The 19,058-nt window shown below is 39.9% G+C and overlaps 1 protein-coding gene across 3 annotated transcripts in view; it reads right to left on the bottom strand.

Moving 5' to 3' along the window:
- Positions 1-19,058, bottom strand: part of SORCS1 (sortilin-related VPS10 domain containing receptor 1) — a 591,520-nt gene that overhangs the window by 193,525 nt on the left and 378,937 nt on the right. For all 3 annotated transcript variants that reach the window (XM_011927917.1, XM_011927918.1, XM_011927919.1), the window contains exon 5: positions 5,948-6,106. In XM_011927917.1, coding sequence (XP_011783307.1) covers positions 5,948-6,106 — 159 coding nt within the window. The remainder of the gene's footprint in view (positions 1-5,947; positions 6,107-19,058) is intronic.

Raw genomic sequence — 19,058 nt, 5'->3', positions numbered from 1 at the left:
CTTGCAGTGAGCTGAGATTCAGCCACTGCACTCCAGCCTGGGCAACAGAGCGAGACTCTGTCTCAAAAAAAAAAAAAAAAAGAAAAAGAAAATTTCACATTGAAAACAAAGCAGAATTACTTCTCTCAAAAAAAGAAAGAATTCTGAAGGTCTGGTGACTTTGGACCTACCTTCTTACATGGCAAGAACAGCAGGCTAGAGCTTGACAGCCTCCCTCCCTCCTTCTAAATGAACACCTGCTCTCCAACTTCCCATAGTCTGGACCCAGGCTGTTTTGTTCAATTGTACTTCTTGCCTGTTTGTGTAGGAATTGCGTTCGTGCTCTAGGTGGTCTTGGACGTCCACGAGGGTGGGGACTGCACAGGACAGAGAAAGAACAGCCCTTCTTGCTCATGGTCAGGGGCAGCAGCCCTTCTCTGGAGCTACCTGAAGAAGAGGTCTGGATAAGGACAGCAAGGGGCCTCTGCTCTCCAGCCGCTCAGCAGCCAGAGTCCTGACTGTGTTCATGTTGGTTTCACAACATGGCACTCTCCACTTTACAAATACTTCTCCATTGCAAATCCTAACAGAGGCATCAAGAGCCCTTGCCCCGGCATAGACAGCAAAGCTGAAGTATACACAGATTCTTATGCTTCTCTCCTGTTTTTTTTTTTTGTTTTTTTCAATTTCCTTACAGTCACATCTGCTCTTTGTTTTCTCTCATTTCAAATGTTTCCCAACACATCATGTTTAGTGAGGTGTTTAAGACAGACTGAGAGATGCCGTTGGAGGCAATGTTTTATAGCACAGTTTGTACACTAGTTTATTGCCAAATTAAAATAAAGATGTAATCTGGCAGACTCAGCCTTCTGCTAAGCCTTCCTTGGGTGGTTTCCTGTATTGAGGCAGGAAAGTCAGCTAGCAGTGAAGTAAAGGACTATATCTCCTTTCTCTTATCAGTTCAGTTTCCAAATACAAAGAAATTTTTTTAAATGGGTAGAATGCTTGGTTTGCCTACTGTTTTATAGAAATAAAAAATAAGTTAATAAAAGAAAGCAAGATTTTGGTGCTCCTATAATAAATGCCATGGAATTCTTCATACTTTCCACAAGGATTCATTGTTTTAAAAATGTGAGGGGTGGGATTTTATACACCAAGTAGCCTCCTGTCCATTTGAAACAGAATCTCTAGAATTATATCTATAATGTTCCTTTTTCTGAAAATTTCAGGGCTTTCCAAAGGCACATCCTCACATAGGCCCTTCAGAGGCCAAGTCCAGCTCCTAGATCTTTACTCAGTAAGTCTCAGGGCAGGGTTTCCTATGTACCCAGACTATTCATTTAAGAATTACAATGGGTAAAAGGCTCCACACCTTTTCCTTTCAGTCATTCTAGTGGTGCCTGGATAGCCACATCCTCAGACAAGATAGGATTTACCTCTTGGCAACTATGGTGATGGTTAATTTTATGTGTCAACTTGACTTGGCTAAGAGATGCCCAAAGAGGTGATAAAACTTATCTGGGTGTATCTATAAGGGTTTTCCTAGAAGACATTAGTGTCTGAATCAGTAGGCTGAGAAAATCCACCCTCTCCAGTGTGGGCGAGCATCATCCAATCCTTGGAGGTGTTGAATAGAAAAGGCAGAGGGAGGGTGAATTCCCTTTTTTTTTTTTGAGCTGGGATATATCCATCTGTCTCCCCTGGCCCTCAGACATCAGAGTTCCTGCTTCTCAGGACTTTGGACTTGGACCAGGACTTACACCATTGGTTCCACCCCCACCCAATTCTCAGGGCTTCCAACTTGGACTGAATTATACCACTGCCATTCTTGGTTGTCCAGCTCGCAGAAGGCAGATCTTGGGACTTACGTGCCTCCATAATCGCATGAGTAAATTCCATAATCAATCAATCAATCTCTCTCTCTCTCTCCCCCCACCCCAATCTCTCTCTCTCCCTCTTTCTTTCTCTCTCCCCTCCCCTTATTGCTTCTGTTTCTTTGGAGAACCCTGAATAATACAACCACCTAGATGTTGAATATCACAAACAGATTTCTCTTTCTAAGTGAAAAGAAAAAACATCAAAAACCTTGGTTTTGTGAATTCTGAGGACATTTGGCCATACACATTTTTCCCTGATTAAAACCACCTTTTTAAATCTTAATATGACTTCCCATAGAACTGATATGCAGTAAAATTCTATCTTGGGCCAGAAAGGAACATCTGTTCAACAAAACTCTTTGAGTCCCTTATAATGTCCACATCAAAAAGCCTCCACTGGGATTCAGGCACCCAAGATGAAACACAGTTAGACCAGGGTATCGCAGCTCATTTGGGGTCTATCCTACAGGCCGGAGCTCCAAACTCTGTCCTTAGGAGCTTAAAAGTTGCATTCACTGAAGGAGAGAAGAAGCAATGTCAGGGAGATAAAGGAAAAATAAATGTGGCTATGTGTTCAAAAGACAGAGAGTATGCCTTAAATAAACAAAGAAGCCAGCAAATAAAGAAAAAGAGAAAAGAGGAAGACCCTGTTCATAGGAGTTGCCACCTCAATAAGGCATTTTCTAAGGGATTGTTCACCACAATTTGATGTAAAACAGCATCCAGCAGAGATAATACTGACTAAGATCCTAGCTGGGAGATCTACAGCAGTGACATTAGGAGCTGTCACAGAAAAACTGATGGGCAATACTTACATGAAAGAATAAATGTTCCTGTTTCCTGGACAAGTGCAGTCACTGGCCAGCCAACACCAGCACATGGTCCTCCTTGTAGCCACATCTCATCAGTGCTAAAAGCTCCATGACCCATGGGTGACTGTCAGCTTTTATTTATGTATCACTGACCCACCTGAGTGGCCACAGACCCTCTCAACTTGACTTCCAGCCAATGCCATCAGCTAACGGCTGCCGCTCTCTCCCTTCCAGCAAATGCCCCACTCCCTATTCTGTGATTCAAGCCTTGAGATATGGAGGTCTTCTCTGATTCCTACTTGTATAGCTGGCTATCCACAATGTGTCTTTTCCAGTATGATTTATCCTTCATCCTTTCTTAAAGAAACAGAGAGGTCAGTAGAAAGGCTGGCTTTTACCCAAAAATGAGAACCCTGGTCAGGCGTGGTGGCTGACGCCTGTAATCCCAGCATTTTGGGAGGCTGAGGCAGGCAGATCACAAGGTCAGGAGTTTGAGACCACCCTGGCCAACAAGGCAAAACCCTGTCTTTACTAAAGATACAAAAAATTAGCTAGGCGTGGTGGCACACACCTGTAATCCCAGCCACTTGGGAGGTTAAGGCAGGAGAATCGCCTGAACCCTGGAGGCGGAGGTTGCAGTGAGCCCAGATTGCGCCACTGCACTCCAGCCTGGGTGACAGGGTGAGACTGCATCTCAAAAAAAAAAAAAAAAAAAAAGAATGAGAACCCTATCAAATGTCAGGTAGCCCCTTACCCCAATTGTAGAATATCCACATGTGATGCTAATTAGTGATTTTTCTCTTTGAGAAAATTTGTTAACCTCTTAGATATTTAGATTCTTAGCCTCATACAGAAAAAGCCTAGCAACAACAAACAGATGAAGACTGCGTCCAACTCTAAAATGACAGGATTCATTGGGTCTGTGGTCACAAAGGATACCTTTTTGTCCTTAGCATCTGCTGCCAGGACTGCTGTAATATCATCCCAACCGGTCTTGGTTTTAACCTCATATTACCACAGTTTATACTCATAATTACTACCGATTAACCCTTGAAATCTACAGCTCTAAATATATCATTCTCTGGACCCAAATTTCTGAAGGCTCCTAAGTAAGGAACCAAAAATTAGTTTTCCTAAAAATCAAACAGCCAAAACAGTGAAAAATAGTAAAGATTAGGTTCCAAAGTGTGTGTGTGTGTATGTGTGTAAATTGTAACTAGCTGTAACCAATTTTAGTTTCAGCCAAATAGAAAATTTTGCAATTTTGTACACATGATTTTTACAATTTCATGTATGTGACATTCCTTTTGTAAAAAAATTGGCCTCCCCTACTATCACAACAGAAATCCAATATACCCATTAAAATCCAGCTGAAGTCATTTTGTAAGACCTCTGGAGTAGACAGATCACCAGGGCTCCATCTTCTGAACTTTGGGCTACCAATTTAATGTAATTCATCTAGTCACTTGTATATAATATTCAGTGACAGCACTGCCTTTGTGGCCTCTCTTAAACTATTGACCAACTCAAATGTGTTAATCATCTATCTCCAGATGAACAGAATATTGTTATTTTATATCAACACTGTATCATGCATGGCACTTAAAAGAGATGTGGCATCTAATATTTGTTTCTTTTTAAATCACTTTGGAAAGGTACCTACAATTATAATTATCCATACAAACACATTTTAATGCAAAGGAAACCAACGCTAAATACTGTTCACCGTTAAGTTGCTGGGTTGAAGTCACAGCCCAGGCGTCCTGACTGGTCTCGTATCATCCACTCTGCCACAGTGACCATGGGAGGCACTCTTTGAAGTGCTGGGACCGAAAGAGTTACATATCTGGGCATCTCCTCCAGCATAATTGCAAAGATGCAGAGTTTTTACTTAGGCAGGTAAATCTGGCCCTCGCTGTGCCTCTGGCATCGGGGGGGAAAATTAACCAACTGTCGAATAAAATATAATAACCCTGTGGATTAAATGACTAATACTCTGTCTGAGCTGGTCAGGCTTTGCCTCTGTTAACTGCACCATCCTGGACCAAATGCACTGTGGCTTGACTCCAGAAACAAAATTGTACACTCTGCTGAAACGGTAGCCAGGCTGCTCAAGAGGAAAAAAAAAAAAAAATGAATTGTAAATTCTTTCTATTTTTAGGCTTAATGTGCATTTTATTTGGCAGTAGGGGCAGTATGAATAAAACTCCAATCTTAAGAATTTTAATTTGCTTCCTTTAAAATGCTCCTGTCAGTAGAGACCTTGGGAAGTTGCTTATACCATGCTCCTACCTTCAAAAATGCCACACATCTATGCAAACCCAGACAAATAAAACCCCAGAATATTCCCCTCACTTAGTTAAGTCCAGTATTTCTTTAAATATATGTAATGTCTAATTCATGATTCCTCTAAGGAGAATTCTCAGAATGACTTCACTGAATAATGCATTTCACAAGGAGTATTCTAGTATTTCACCAATTATCCCTCTGGCTTTTATGGCCAGAGTTTCTCTCACATTTGCCTGTGTAAATGCTACTTCTTTTTCATTTTAATTTAATTTTATTAGCTATTGCCAGCCTTTTATTCTACCCGAGAATACAAGTTTCCTTAAAGGCAGGGACCATATGTATGTTATAGTATATATGCCGTATAGAATACATATTATAGGATGACATTTTATGGGATGTATGCACACATACACACACATCTAATACCATGAGCTCATTTAATCCTTTCTCACGAAGTGACTTCTCCTTCAACCTTACCACCAAGTGAAGAGAAGTTCTGAGATGACTAGGTTCTGCATAAGGTTACCTACATACGTCATTATTTTTCCTTTGGCCATTTCTCTCAGTGTTTCAGCAAAACCTTACTTCCTGTTCTTAACCTTTTCAGGGTTATGCTTCCCTTTAAGAGTCTGAGAAAAGCCATGGGTCCTTCACCAAGAGAAATGATCACCAATCCACTTAGACACTGTCTTCCACTCAGTGGGGGTCAGAGACTCCTGACTGTCTTAAGCATCTATGCTAAGAACTGCTTCTCCACCGCGTCTTACTTAGTACACCTAATCTTTACTTGGTAAGTGGTTTCAGATATTTACATGATTTAAACAAGCAACCTGAGACTCTCCTTTCTTTCCCTTGTCCCATTAGCACAGAGGTCAGGCTACTGCTCAGAACAAAAATGATCATTGAGGTGAAATGAAGAGATAATTAAATTAGCACTATTTTCCCCGGAGAACCATGCTTCACTGTCTCAAACAAGGTAAGCATGCTCACCTTTTGGTCTTGACTGTATGCCAGAATCCAGTCTTCTTGCTTGGGATGGAAAAGCAAGCTTTGAATGTAGAAGTTCAGCCGGTACTTTTGATAAGTTGCGCCTTCATCTGAGCTGATCAGTAAGCTGCTCTCAATCTCCGGGTCTGTGAGCAACATTATCTGTAGCAAAGAATTGTTGGAGAAAGAAACAACAGAAAATTAAGTTTACAAATTTGCAAAACTTGAAAATTAGCTAAACTTTGACAAGGGAAGGACAGGGGCAGGTAAATAACGCTTGGACAAACAGGGACCTTGACTCTGTCAGGCTTATTCTTCCATCTTGGATCAGTGCTACAAAAATATTTCTACAAAGAAATGAAGGGAGTAGGAGACACTGAAAGAATGAGGGATGAAATAGGTAACTGTATACCCTTCTCTTTTAGGGGACTCCTTGTTTTATTTCCAAGGTTGTTTCCTAAACCTGGCACACTTACCCTTCTTCCCTTCTTCCTACTGTACCTTAAGTACTTTCCATTTTGGGGGACTAAAAGACTGGTTATAGTCTATTGTGGGAAAGGTGGAAGAGAAAGAGGATGGAGTCCATTGTTTTTCTTCCCTACCTCAAATCCTTTCATTCCACTTCAATGATATCCTATGACATCCTAACTTAGCCTGATTTTCTGAGTCTTAAGTCAAAGTGTAGGCTCTGAAGCTTTCTCTAGGAATTTAACAAAGGCTGTTTTACCCCACCACCCTCATCACCTTCTAGCCTACCACATAATTTACTTATTTATTTTGTTTCTTGTCTACATATCCTCTACTAAAAAATAAACCCTGTGCGAACAGAGATAGCTGTCCATATAGTTCACAGACATATTTCCAGCAGCTAGACTAAGGTCCAGCATGTATGGTAACACTGATAAATATTTGTCAAATGAATGAATGAATAGATGAGTACACAGAAAGATGCCCAGAACACTCTGAGATATGGAAGGAAGCTTCACAACTTCTAAGTCCACATGAGTCTCTAAAACTCTCTGCAAGAAAAGTTGGTTGCTCTTCACAACTTGCACCACGGAAGAAGCTATAAATATGTAAATATTCACAGCTTCAGATGTTTTACACTGTCTCACTGGGATGCCCAATTTTGTCCAGAGGAATGGGATCAATCATAATAGTAGCAAGATGGAGGAGCTGCCCTCAAAACTGCCTTAAATCCTCTCGTTTTATGCCTCCAGGAATCTGTGATAAATTACTTCATTCCCAACTGTCTGTGGGTCTCCTTTCACTCACTCAAAGTGTGTACCTAGTGTCTCCAGACAGTTGGCCTTAATGCTACCCACTGACCTCTTCCCCATCAACTTATTAATTGGCACTTTCTGAATTTGGTTCGGGGAAGCATGAAATATGTGCTTAATGTGTTGCTGTATGAAGAGAAATCACTGCAACCCAGGGTTTAAAGATTACCAGCTGAGGATGATGCACTTCCAAGAAAGTGGAGGGGGGGGAACAGAGTCATATCTTAAAAGAGCAGAGTGCCAGGCAAACACATGGAGCTTTCTCAAGCATTTGGAGGCAATCATATTAAAGCCTCTGAACAGTTAGTGTCATCTTTGAAAGTGGTGTCCTGTCGCTGTAAATGACACAAAAGGATGGCATGCCAGACACTCTGCCCAAACTCTGTTTATGTTATCCAGGACGAATTTAAGGTTTCTTGCTGTTCTTTCAACATCCCCTTCTTGAAGAGGAGAAAAGGGATGTAATAGGGTGAAGGCAATGCTGTTGCTGTCAGCCACACTCCTGACAAGATGAAAAGCGCACACAAAATTGAAGACTAATTGCCTCTTGTACCACGTTCCAGGAAAGCCACTGCTCACCAACCATAAATTCTGACAAAGTTATGGATTTCTCTGTCTCACGTTCACCAAGCAGACAGCGTTCCCTCATCAGATGGCTGACAAGGAGCCATCAGGTAATCTACTAAGTACAAACTCATATGGCTTCATTAAAATCTAGTGAATGCATTAAGCAAGTATATTTAGATGGCTCCTAATTCACAGGAATATTTCCAGATGAGTTCATATTTATGGGCACACAAAAGCTGTCATTTTTTGAATAACAAATAAGCCATCAAATGATCATATTGCTTTGTGTCTCTAACCACAATTAATAATAATGTAAAACAACCTTTTTGCACTACTGCCAAAAAGTCATTTCCATGATAATATGAAGAGGCTCAATTTTATAGAATATCTACTGTCTCAGGCAAGGTGATTCCCTCCCCTACTCTGATTTTCTAGTTCCCTGTTAGCCAGAATATGCTTTCCTCTTTTCCCATGAGAACAGATCTCCCCACCTGCTTCTCCTGGCAGAATACTTCATCAAAATAAAATTAAACACAATTATAAACTAGGACTACGGAATATTCCCAAAGCAAGCTGATTTTTATCAGTCACTTTAAAATATTGTTGATACTCATTTATACTCCACATGATCAGACTGCATAAGACATCCTGCATCGGGTAATATTGGGTGCGAGTGGCAGAGTAATGCACGTATTTCCCAACAGACGGAAACTTAATGTTACAAAAATAAAGCGACTCGTATCCTTGGCTTTTTTCTGGATATTGAAAATAGGCAGGCCAAAATCCTACCTTCTCTATGCAGCCCTCAGCTAAAACTCTCCATTTCAGAATTTGACATTTTGGAAATAGTGGGAAATAGTCAGAAATTTCCCAGTGAGCTTTATAGGTATGTCTGTACTACAGAAGCATTCCAGTGGTTGCTCTCTCAAATTTCTGCTCAATTCTACTCAAAATGAACAGGTCAATCTGGATCCATTTTTCATTAGTTATTTTTCTTATAGCAGAAAGGAAAAAAATAATATGACCCTATGTTTGTATTTCTTTCTACTTCTTCATCCACATCTCTACATCCTATTGCTGATTGAGGATTGATGATTTTTTCTGTTTTTTTATTTTTTTATTTTTTTGAGGCGGAGTCTCGCTCTGTCGCCCGGACTGGAGTGCAGTGGCCGGATCTCAGCTCACTGCAAGCTCCGCCTCCCGGGTTTACGCCATTCTCGTGCCTCAGCCTCCCGAGTAGCTGGGACTACAGGCACCCGCCACCTCGCCCGGCTAGTTTTTGTATTTTCAGTAGAGACGGGGTTTCACCATGTTAGCCAGGATGGTCTCGATCTCCTGACCTCGTGATCCGCCCGTCTCGGCCTCCCAAAGTGCTGGGATTACAGGCTTGAGCCACCGCGCCCGGCCTGTTTTTTTATTTTTTAAGTTTGACATTATGACCCATTTTTTTTCTTTTATTTTTTGAGACAGAGTATCCCTCTGTCACCCAGGCTGTAATGCAGTGACACAGTCTTGGCTCACTGCAACCTCTGCCCTCCGCCTCCTGGCTAATTTTTGTATTTTTAGTAGAGTTGGGGTTTGCCATGTTGGCCAGGCTAGTCTCGAACTCCTGACCCCAGGTGATCCACCCACCTCAGCCTCCCAAAGTGCTGGGATTACAGGTGTAAGACACTGTGCCCGGACCCCCAAATATTCATTTTTAACTGAGCCATAAACACACAAACGCACACACATTAACACACATGACTGTATAATGTACTCCAATGAATCACAACCTTCAAATTAATTAAATTATGATTGTTGTAATGGCTGAAACATAGTATGTACCTAATTATTAATTGAATAAGTAAAACCTTATTATTTTAGTCTTAAATTCAAATTCTTTAATAATTTTGCTTCAAGTGAATTGATGTTTGTCCTATCATTTTATCAGGCATAAAATATAAATAAGCTCATAAGGAAAAAATTTAATGAGATCTAAATAAAAAAGGCTTAACATACTTGAGAAACAAATACTGTAAATAATAAATGTGATCCAGTCTTTAGACAGAGATGATAGTTTTCACAAATGAATAAGTCATATCTTCTCACAAGATTTTCTACTTAGAAATATTTTCAAAATAGTAAGTTCAAATTAGCAAATACGCTTCAAAAACAATAGATTAAATTTCTTAAAGACGAATAACAATCCCTATTTTTGCTAGTTTAGAATGACTCTTTATCCGCTTCTGACTCTTCATGTAACTTTGAACAAATCATGTTTTGTTGTGTTTACTTCTTTGTATTCTGGAGTATGTTCTGGACAACAGAATTTTAGGAGGCCTTTCTAAAAGCCAGGAATCCAAGCTTTGCAGATTCCTAAAGTAAGCTCTCTAAAAAAGAGAGGTCATTGTTTGCCTGGAACAAAGCTTGTTCCATAGTAGGTCCACTTATCACTGTAAATGAATAAAGGAATGGACTAATGAATGAATGAGTCCTTTTCATTCCTGCCTTCTGCTGCCTGGAGGCCAGGGACCCCTGCCACATTGGAAGTTCCAGTCCCGTTGAGCAAATCCTTGCTGTTCTACTTGAGGCAAGGAGGGTGAAGATAAGAGAAAGAGACTGCCTTTAACAGGAAAGGAATTATTCTCTGTTCAGATCCACCCATGAGTGATTACGGTTACTTTACTTATGCCTTGCAGGGTGTGCCGACGCTGCACTGACTGCACCTGCAGATGAATTGTTTCCACACAAGGTCAATAATGGCAACACAGGATCCTGCCACCCAACTCCAAGCAATCATTCATCACCCACTTCAGGAGGAGGAAGAAACTTTATTTGCTTTTCCTAGAGCAGACAAATGAACATGAAATGCAATTTATAGATTTCAAATATGTCACTTCTCTTTTTTTTTTTTTTTAATTTTTTTGGTATTAGTCCTTCTGACAGCTCGGTGCCATCAAAAATTAAACTCACTTTCACTGTCTTTGACTTGCTCCAGATTCAACATATGGCTAAAGGAAGTAATTCTACAAAAGGTTGGCAGGCAGCTTTCTAATTCTTCCAAGTTGTCATCTACTGTGGACCTTCTTCCCAAAGGAATGCTGCTACTATCTAGTTTTCCAAATTCTTTTCCTAGATATGTTATTTTTGGAATTCACTATTTACTGGTTTATGTGGCGTGGAGTTAATAAAGAGTTCTTCAGTACCTCTGGGCATATACTTTTTCGTACCATTTCTTTGTTCCTAATGGAAAAAAGTATTTCTTTTATGTGTTGTTCATTATTTGTTTGCTCATTTGTCTACTCCTTGTCATAAATGGGCTGGAATCAAGCAGAGGTAATGGGCTGCTGTGTGGATATCTCTCTTGCTTTACTCAGAGCTTAATTCAGCTCCAGATGCCCATATCACAGGTGCATAATAAATGCTTTTCATAATGATAATGACTACAGCAAAGCAAAACAGCAACAGCAGCAATTAAGCACTCCAGTTATCTACTGCTACCCACTTTACTCCAACAGAAATATTTCTCTCTATAAACAGCATGGAAGTCTATTTGCAAACCTCTGACCTCAAAATTAAAAACAAATTTAGCAAAATGTAATCAGAGAAAGTAAGTCATCTGCTGACCAATGAGGGTGGAAAAGCTACCTGTTCTCAATGCGGGCTGAGCACTTATCCTTCCCAGATGAGCTGAGGGAAAGAGCAGTAAGTGCTTATCAGTTGGCAACTATTTGGAGGACAGTGTTAGGGAAAGTTGAACAGGATCCCAGAATGATCCACGGAAAGAAAATCACAGAAATACAAACAATGAAGGAAGGGGAGGAAGGGGATTAAAAAGAAAAAAGGGCCGGGCGCGGTGGCTCAAGCCTGTAATCCCAGCACTTTGGGAGGCCGAGACGGGCGGATCACGAGGTCAGGAGATCGAGACCATCCTGGCCAACACGGTGAAACCCCATCTCTACTAAGAAATACAAAAAACTAGCAGGGCGAGGTGGTGGGCGCCTGTAGTCCCAGCTACTCGGGAGGCTGAGGCAGGAGAATGGCATAAACCCGGGAGGCGGAGCTTGCAGTGAGCTGAGATCCGGCCACTGCACTCCAGCCCGGGCGACAGAGCAAGACTCCGTCTCAACAAAAAAAAAAAAAAAAAAAAAGCTCAAATCAAGCACACACTGATAGAAATGAGTCTGTAAGAAGATGGAAATGCCACAACCAATTTTCCTAAATCCCACCCTTCCAAACTTAACGAAGCTTACCTATGCACCATCTCTGTTTATTAGCACAAAATCGCGTCATTCAATACTAAGAGATGAACAGAACATTTGGGCAACAGACCGTCTACTTGTGACCTGGAAAGTGATTCAGTGAAATGACTGGGAAACTATGGCATTGTATTTTAAAGAGTTTATTCTGTCCTTTTGCTTTCAAACTGGTTTTCTAGTGAGGATCCACAGACTTAATTTTTTTTAAGGCAAAAAAAGAAGCATAAAACAATTTTTTTAAGACAAGATCTTGCTCTGTCGCCCAGGCTGGAGTGCAGTTGTATGATCACAGCCTCAAACTCCTAGGTTTAAGGGATCCTCCCATCTTGGCTTCCCAAAACACTCAGGTTATAGGCATGAGCCACCATGCAAGGATGGGAAGAAACATTTTTTTTTTTTTTTTTTTGAGACGGAGTCTTGCTCTGTCGCCCGGGCTGGAGTGCAGTGGCCGGATCTCAGCTCACTGCAAGCTCCGCCTCCCGGGTTTATGCCATTCTCCTGCCTCAGCCTCCCGAGTAGCTGGGACTACAGGCGCCCGCCACCTCGCCCGGCTAGTTTTTTTGTATTTTTAGTAGAGACGGGGTTTCACCGTGTTAGCCAGGATGGTCTCGATCTCCTGACCTCGTGATCCGCCCGTCTCGGCCTCCCAAAGTGCTGGGATTACAGGCTTGAGCCACTGCGCCCGGCCGGGAATAAACATTTTTTTAAAGAGCATGTAATTTCAGTCCTTTATATGTGTGTTAATTGCCTTGCCAAGAGACCCAACCCATTAATGATTATTTGTAACAATAATGAGGAGTCATTCAGTACCTCTTGCCCAATTCCACAGAGTACATAGGAGATGAGTAAGGTTTACCAGCAATGACAACATGTGAGTTATAGTCCTTGGAAGATGATTCAAAAAAGAAAAAGAAAATGTATAGGACATCTCTTCTTATTTCACTTGGAACTACTGAGCAGTCTTCTCCTTTGAGACAATTTAGAGAAACCCAAACTTCCAAACACTATTTTATTGTGAGAATCTGCTTCCACCACTGTGAATGGCACTGAACTTCTATAAGGAAATCTCTGTCCATGTATATATTTCCATGGAGGGCTGATCTGCAGGGCTGAGCATGGGGCTGGTGTACCACTGACTTGTGTTCCACAGGAAGAGCCATAACCTAATCCTAAACCTGGCTCTAGTCAATGTCTCCATGAATGTTGTACTTTTCCTCACAAAATAGAAAAGAAGGGAGGGTGCTTAGTGAAGGTTATTCACACCATGAGAAGAAGGGTACAGTACAATCACAAGAAATAGCAGGGGGCCTGGGTTTAAAAACTTGGATTTGAATTTCCTCTCTGCCATTATCAGTTGTGCCACTTGGAATGCCTTATAGCTCATTTAATCCTTTTTTGAGTCTCAGTTTCCTCATTGAAGATAGTAGTGATACCATAAACAAGTTGCCATTTATTGAGCTGTTGTATATCAGGGTCTCCGCTAAAGCTTTAAACTGAATTATTCCATTAAACTGTTTATGAAAACTAGTTGAGGTAGATATCATTATGTCCATTTGATATCAGGCTTAGAGAGATGAGGCAATTTGCTTAAGGTTGCACAGCTAGTCAGTGATAAGGTTATCTATGTCATGCCCTGCATAGATTTGGGTGAAGATCAAATAAGATTCTCTGTGCAAAAGCACTGGTAAGTTTTGTGCAAATATTACTACATTTACGCCACAAAGGATGGCATATTTCGTACTTTGTGTTCTGCTAAAATATGATAGTTGAATTCCAAAAAAGAGAGGGAGAGACATATAAATCTGGCAATGCAAATATCTCATAAAAATATTGCCTAGATTAAAAAAAAAAGAGGCAGCAAGAAGAAATGGGGTGCAAGATAATGGAGAATTTCAGTAACAAGTGTTACTAATACACTACATTCTTGAATAAACAAAAATAATTTCTTGGTTTTAAATATACAGTCAGAAGATCAAAATAGCCAGTCATGATTCATACCCCAGATTTTTCACAATGGCTCTGGCTTCCTTTACCTTGTCCTTCCAGCATGATTCTCCCATAGGTTGGATTTTATGCTTTATCATAAAAATGGATGGGAAAAGAATAATAGAAATGGGCAAAAATCTCTGATGTAATGTTCTTACTGGTGGAGAAACAAACATTTTCCCACATGCTAGTTCCCAAATAATTGTATGCTAAAGCAAATAAGAACTATTACAGTGTAACTGTTTTCCTAATAAATGCATCCCATGCTTAATTGTTATTTAAAAAAAACAGATTCATGTTGCTGGAGAAATAGCTATTATTAATATCATACTGAGGTGATAGTGGGGAATATGGAATATTAACTAATGCTTAGCATTGGGTCATCTGGTTTAAAAAAGTAAACATGGGGCCGGGTGCAGTGGCTCACGCCTGTAATTCCAGCACTTTGGGAGGCTGAGGCGGGTGGATCATGAGGTCAGGAGATCGAGACCATCCTGGCTAACGTAGTGAAACCCCATCTCTACTAAAAATACAAACAGTTAGCCAGGTGTGGTGGTGGGCACGCACCTGTAGTCCCAGCTACTCGGGAGGCTGCGGCAGGAGATGGCATGAACCCGGGAGGCAGAGCGTGCAGTGAGCTCAGATCGTGCCACTGCACTCCAGCTTAGGTGACAGAGCGAGACTCTGTCTCAAAACAAACAAACAAACAAACAAAACTAAACATGGTATTTCAGAAGGAAAGAATGATGTACACATTCAAAGAATGTTTTTATTATTGCAGTCACTATGAGAACTGATTAAATACCTTGAGAATATTTGAGCCACCTTAAAAATCTCATCATTATCCCCTAGCCTCTGCTCCAACCCAATCAAAACACACTTCCATCGCCATTGCAAGTCCCAAAGTAACTTCTCTCTTAAATCCCCAAAGATCTATAAATGCCAAAAGGTTACATCATTTTAAAATGTTAGCTGCTATCAGAAGGAGCCATGATGCTAAGAGAAATGGACATTCATCTTTGCTCATGGGAAACTTTACAAGACATGATGTTCATTTAATGATAAGAAATCTCTTTATTCTGATAAGAAATCTCTTTATTCCACAGGAAATGATAAAGAAACTCAAGTGAGAAGGAAGACAGAGCAGGAAAGAGAAGCTATCAGTATATTTTAACATTGATTTAAGTGAGGGAAATCCATTTTTCGTAAAATCTAAAAGTTGTGTACTTGATTTTAGAGTTTGAGTAAGTGTCAAGTTGAAAGTCAGGAAAGTAAAATGAAAAATCCATAGACATTAATCCACTCTAAAATGAACAGGATTCACCCACATTCTTCATCCCTTGCTGTATTTGTATCATCACCCTAATGAAGGAGTTCAGGAAATGCACCCCAAAAGATGCTGCTTTGGTATACTTATTACTTCAAACTGAAGGCACTTGGGGAACAGAGAAAGTTCAGAGGAGCTTTCCTTATCTGTCTAAAGATTGATCCTCCTAAAATAACTCAATTGTCATAAATTCCTTCCCCAGGAATCTCATCAACCAAAGATGAACTCAGATTACAGAAGAGACTAGAAGTTGACATTACACCCAGACTGGATATCACCTGTTCTTCTGAGGGCCAACTGGTCTTTCCCAAAATTCATTTACTTTTCCCTAAATTGCCTACATCCCTCCTCTCCTCCCTCCTATGAAGTGGGCATATAAGCCTTTAGATCTCACTGCGTTTTTGGTATTCACTTTTCTTTCATGTGATGCCCCTGTACATGTAATACATTTGTTTACCTTTTCTCTTATTAATCTGTCCAGTGATGGTTGATGGTTTATTTCATGGACTCAATTATAAAGCACTCAGAGGGTAGAGGGAAATTTTTCCCTTTCGTACACTAACAAGTATGTTTTAATTTTACTTACTTATATTAATGCTTCACGATAAACTGGCAAATATACTAGGGTATACTGGGGAAGATTAATGAAATCTCAGCCGCAAGAGACCTTGCTAATGTATTTGACTATTAAAGCTTTCCTGAAAAGACTATGGAGACTATGAGGGATTTCTCTTATACAGGATTTGCAGATTAGTGAAGTGAGAAGAGCCTAGTGCATCTCTACTGCAGAGCTCCTTGGAAGATGGGCCTAGAGGGGGTCATCTAGGAAGAAGTCTCTCACGTTAATAATGAAGTCCATTTCATGTAATATTTTCCTTCCTTCTTCAGTTATTTAATAACAAACATTGATCAAGTTGTTGTTTAGAGGTGGAAAAGGGTCAATGTGCTTAATTGACATGCCAGAGCATAATTACATCATCTGCTGCTTTCCTCTCTCTTTTTTGATTTCAGTCACAGCAGGAAAGACAGTAGTGTGGTGTTTTATGCAGATGATTTTTTTCATGACTGCATATTCTAGGTTTAATTCCATCTTAATATACATACCTCAGAAGCAGTAGAACTGACATAGTATATTAAAGAGAAAAGGAGTTTTGTTCCACTTATGTATTGTGGAACAATCTATCTCAGAACAGTGGCTTCAAACAAGCATTTTGTTTCAAGATTTTGTGGGGCAGGACTTTTGGAAAAGCTGAGCTAAGTAGGTAGTCTCAAATCCACATGATGTCAACTGTGGTGGCCAGAGTTGGATATTTCACTTCCAAGATGGCTCCTTCATTCCTGTATCTGGCTTAGCCTCTCTCGTTCTTCCTGCATGGCTTCTCATCCTCCAGGACTCGCCATGTGGCTGAATATCACATAACATGGCAGTTTCATAATAGATGAATTTCTTATATAGCAGTGGTTTCCTTCAGTGTGAATGTCCCAAGATCAAGTGTTCCAAAGGGCTAAAGTGGAAGGTGCAAAGCTCTGCATGACCCATCCTTAGAAGACCCAGGACATCAATTTTGCCATGTGCTATTGGTCAAAGAATTCTGGGTCAGATTTAATGGGAGGAAAAAATAGACTTCACCTCTTAAGGGAAGAAAAGCGTGTACACGCACACATATGCAAACATAAACACACACACACACACACAGAAGGCAAGCCATATTGAAGATACGTAACCACAACTATCTTCTATAAAATTTGTCACTTATAATTTTTAAAAGTATATGTTTTATATATGATATGATACAATAGATATGATAAAGAGTTGTAATTATTATGTTCAATATGAATTAAAATGTCCCCATAATCATAGTATTCCTGGGATATAGATACCTTGAAGTTGCCAGATTTTTCATTGGGTTTTAGCTATGAAATAGCTCTTACCTTAAACTTTTGAAGACTGAAAATTTCCAATCTGTTATCAGTTTAAGGTGAGTATATTTATCGAAGACCAAGTGAATTGCATTGTTTACTCCCTCTCAGGGACATTAAGGGACCCAAAGTTGAGTAATTTCGGTGTGTGAATTTGCAGGCTACATAAATTACCCATATTAAATTATAGATGAATAGACAAGTTCAATGTTCATTAAAGTGTGTATAAGTAAGTCTCTAATAAGAGAATCTATATCTAGGCATTATAATTCCCTATTTAATTAAGGATCTGATACCATGAAATATGGGTTTCTTAAAAGCAAAGTAGTCCTTGTTCCTGTATGCTCACAGGAAAAGCACAAATATCATTTACAACATAAATAGGAAACTGAAAATAGGATACTTAGTGCTCCCTTCAGTTTGAAAAATGGATCTTAAAATAAACCTACTGATTTTTCGGTAGCCTTGGGCTAACAACAACAAAAGGCCATTTAGGTCTGAAAGTGAATGGTAAATGTATTCTAGAAACATACAGAAAGTTCAATTTTTATCATGCCCAGGCCCACATAAAACCATCTAAAATTTTTATTTTATATTTTTTTAAATTGTATTTGCATCCTGCTGCATAGCTCAATTCCTACTGCTGCTATGCCAACCCTATAAAACATTCATCTGCTCCAAGTTATTACCAACAGGGAATCCACACTTTAAGAAAATAACCACGAAATCAGCCCTCTTGACTTCAGTGGTATTTCTCAACACCCCAAAAGTATTTTGTATTCAAAGGGAACAAAAATGTTGCCTTCTTTAAATCTTTTCAAAAAACACGATCTTTTTATGGATCTGGGCTAGTAACTTTTATATAGGTAGTCACCACAATTGCTTATAGGTTAGGATCCTCATCAATCAGAATAATTCCTAATCAAGGGGCTACCATGAAGTCCAATTATAAAAGCTCCAATTCTGTTTCATGACTATACAAAAGCCATTTTCAGACCCAGGTTCATATTTGTGATAAGTTGAATAAGCTCATGAAGATATTATCATTTTAAAAGTTGGCTGATCTTGATTCAAGAGCTGCTTTGATCATATGAAATACAGTTCATAGATAGTTTGACTTTCTTTGAATGTGTCATGAATAGGGTGAACATATATTACATTTTGACTTTGAACGTCTTAGTTTATTCCTATGGCACCATCATAAATATTATTACTGACATTCAGATATGACTTGTATGATAAATTAACTCATCAAACAGTTATAAAACCAACAGATCTCATGAGAACTCACTCACCATCATGAGAACAGCATGAGGGGAACCACCCTCATGATCAACACCTGAGGATCACAATTCAAGATGAGATTTGGGTAGAGGACATAAAGCCTAACCATATCATTCCACCCCTGGCCCCTCACAAATCTCATGTCTTTTCATATTTAGTAACAAATCATGCCTGCCAAACGGTCCCCCAAAGTCTCAACTCATTTCAGCATTAACTTGAAAATCCACAGTCCAAAGTCTCATCTGAGACAAGGTAAGTCCCTTCCACCTCTGAGTCTGTAAAATCAAAAGCAACTTAGTTACTTCCAAAATATAATGGAGGTACAGGTATTGGGTAAATGCTCCCACCAAATGGGAGAAATTGGTCAAAACAAAGGGGATACAGGCCTCACATAAGTCTGAAGTCTGGCGGGGCAATCATTAAATCTTTTTTTTTCTTTTGAGACGGAGTCTCGCTCTGTCACCAGGCTGGAGTGCAGTGGCCGGATCTCAGCTCACTGCAAGCTCCGC

The sequence above is a fragment of the Colobus angolensis genome, unplaced genomic scaffold (genome assembly GCF_000951035.1).
Source record: "Colobus angolensis palliatus isolate OR3802 unplaced genomic scaffold, Cang.pa_1.0 Scaffold75, whole genome shotgun sequence".
NCBI lineage: Eukaryota > Metazoa > Chordata > Mammalia > Primates > Cercopithecidae > Colobus > Colobus angolensis.
This window is presented reverse-complemented; position numbering and strand designations above follow the sequence as displayed.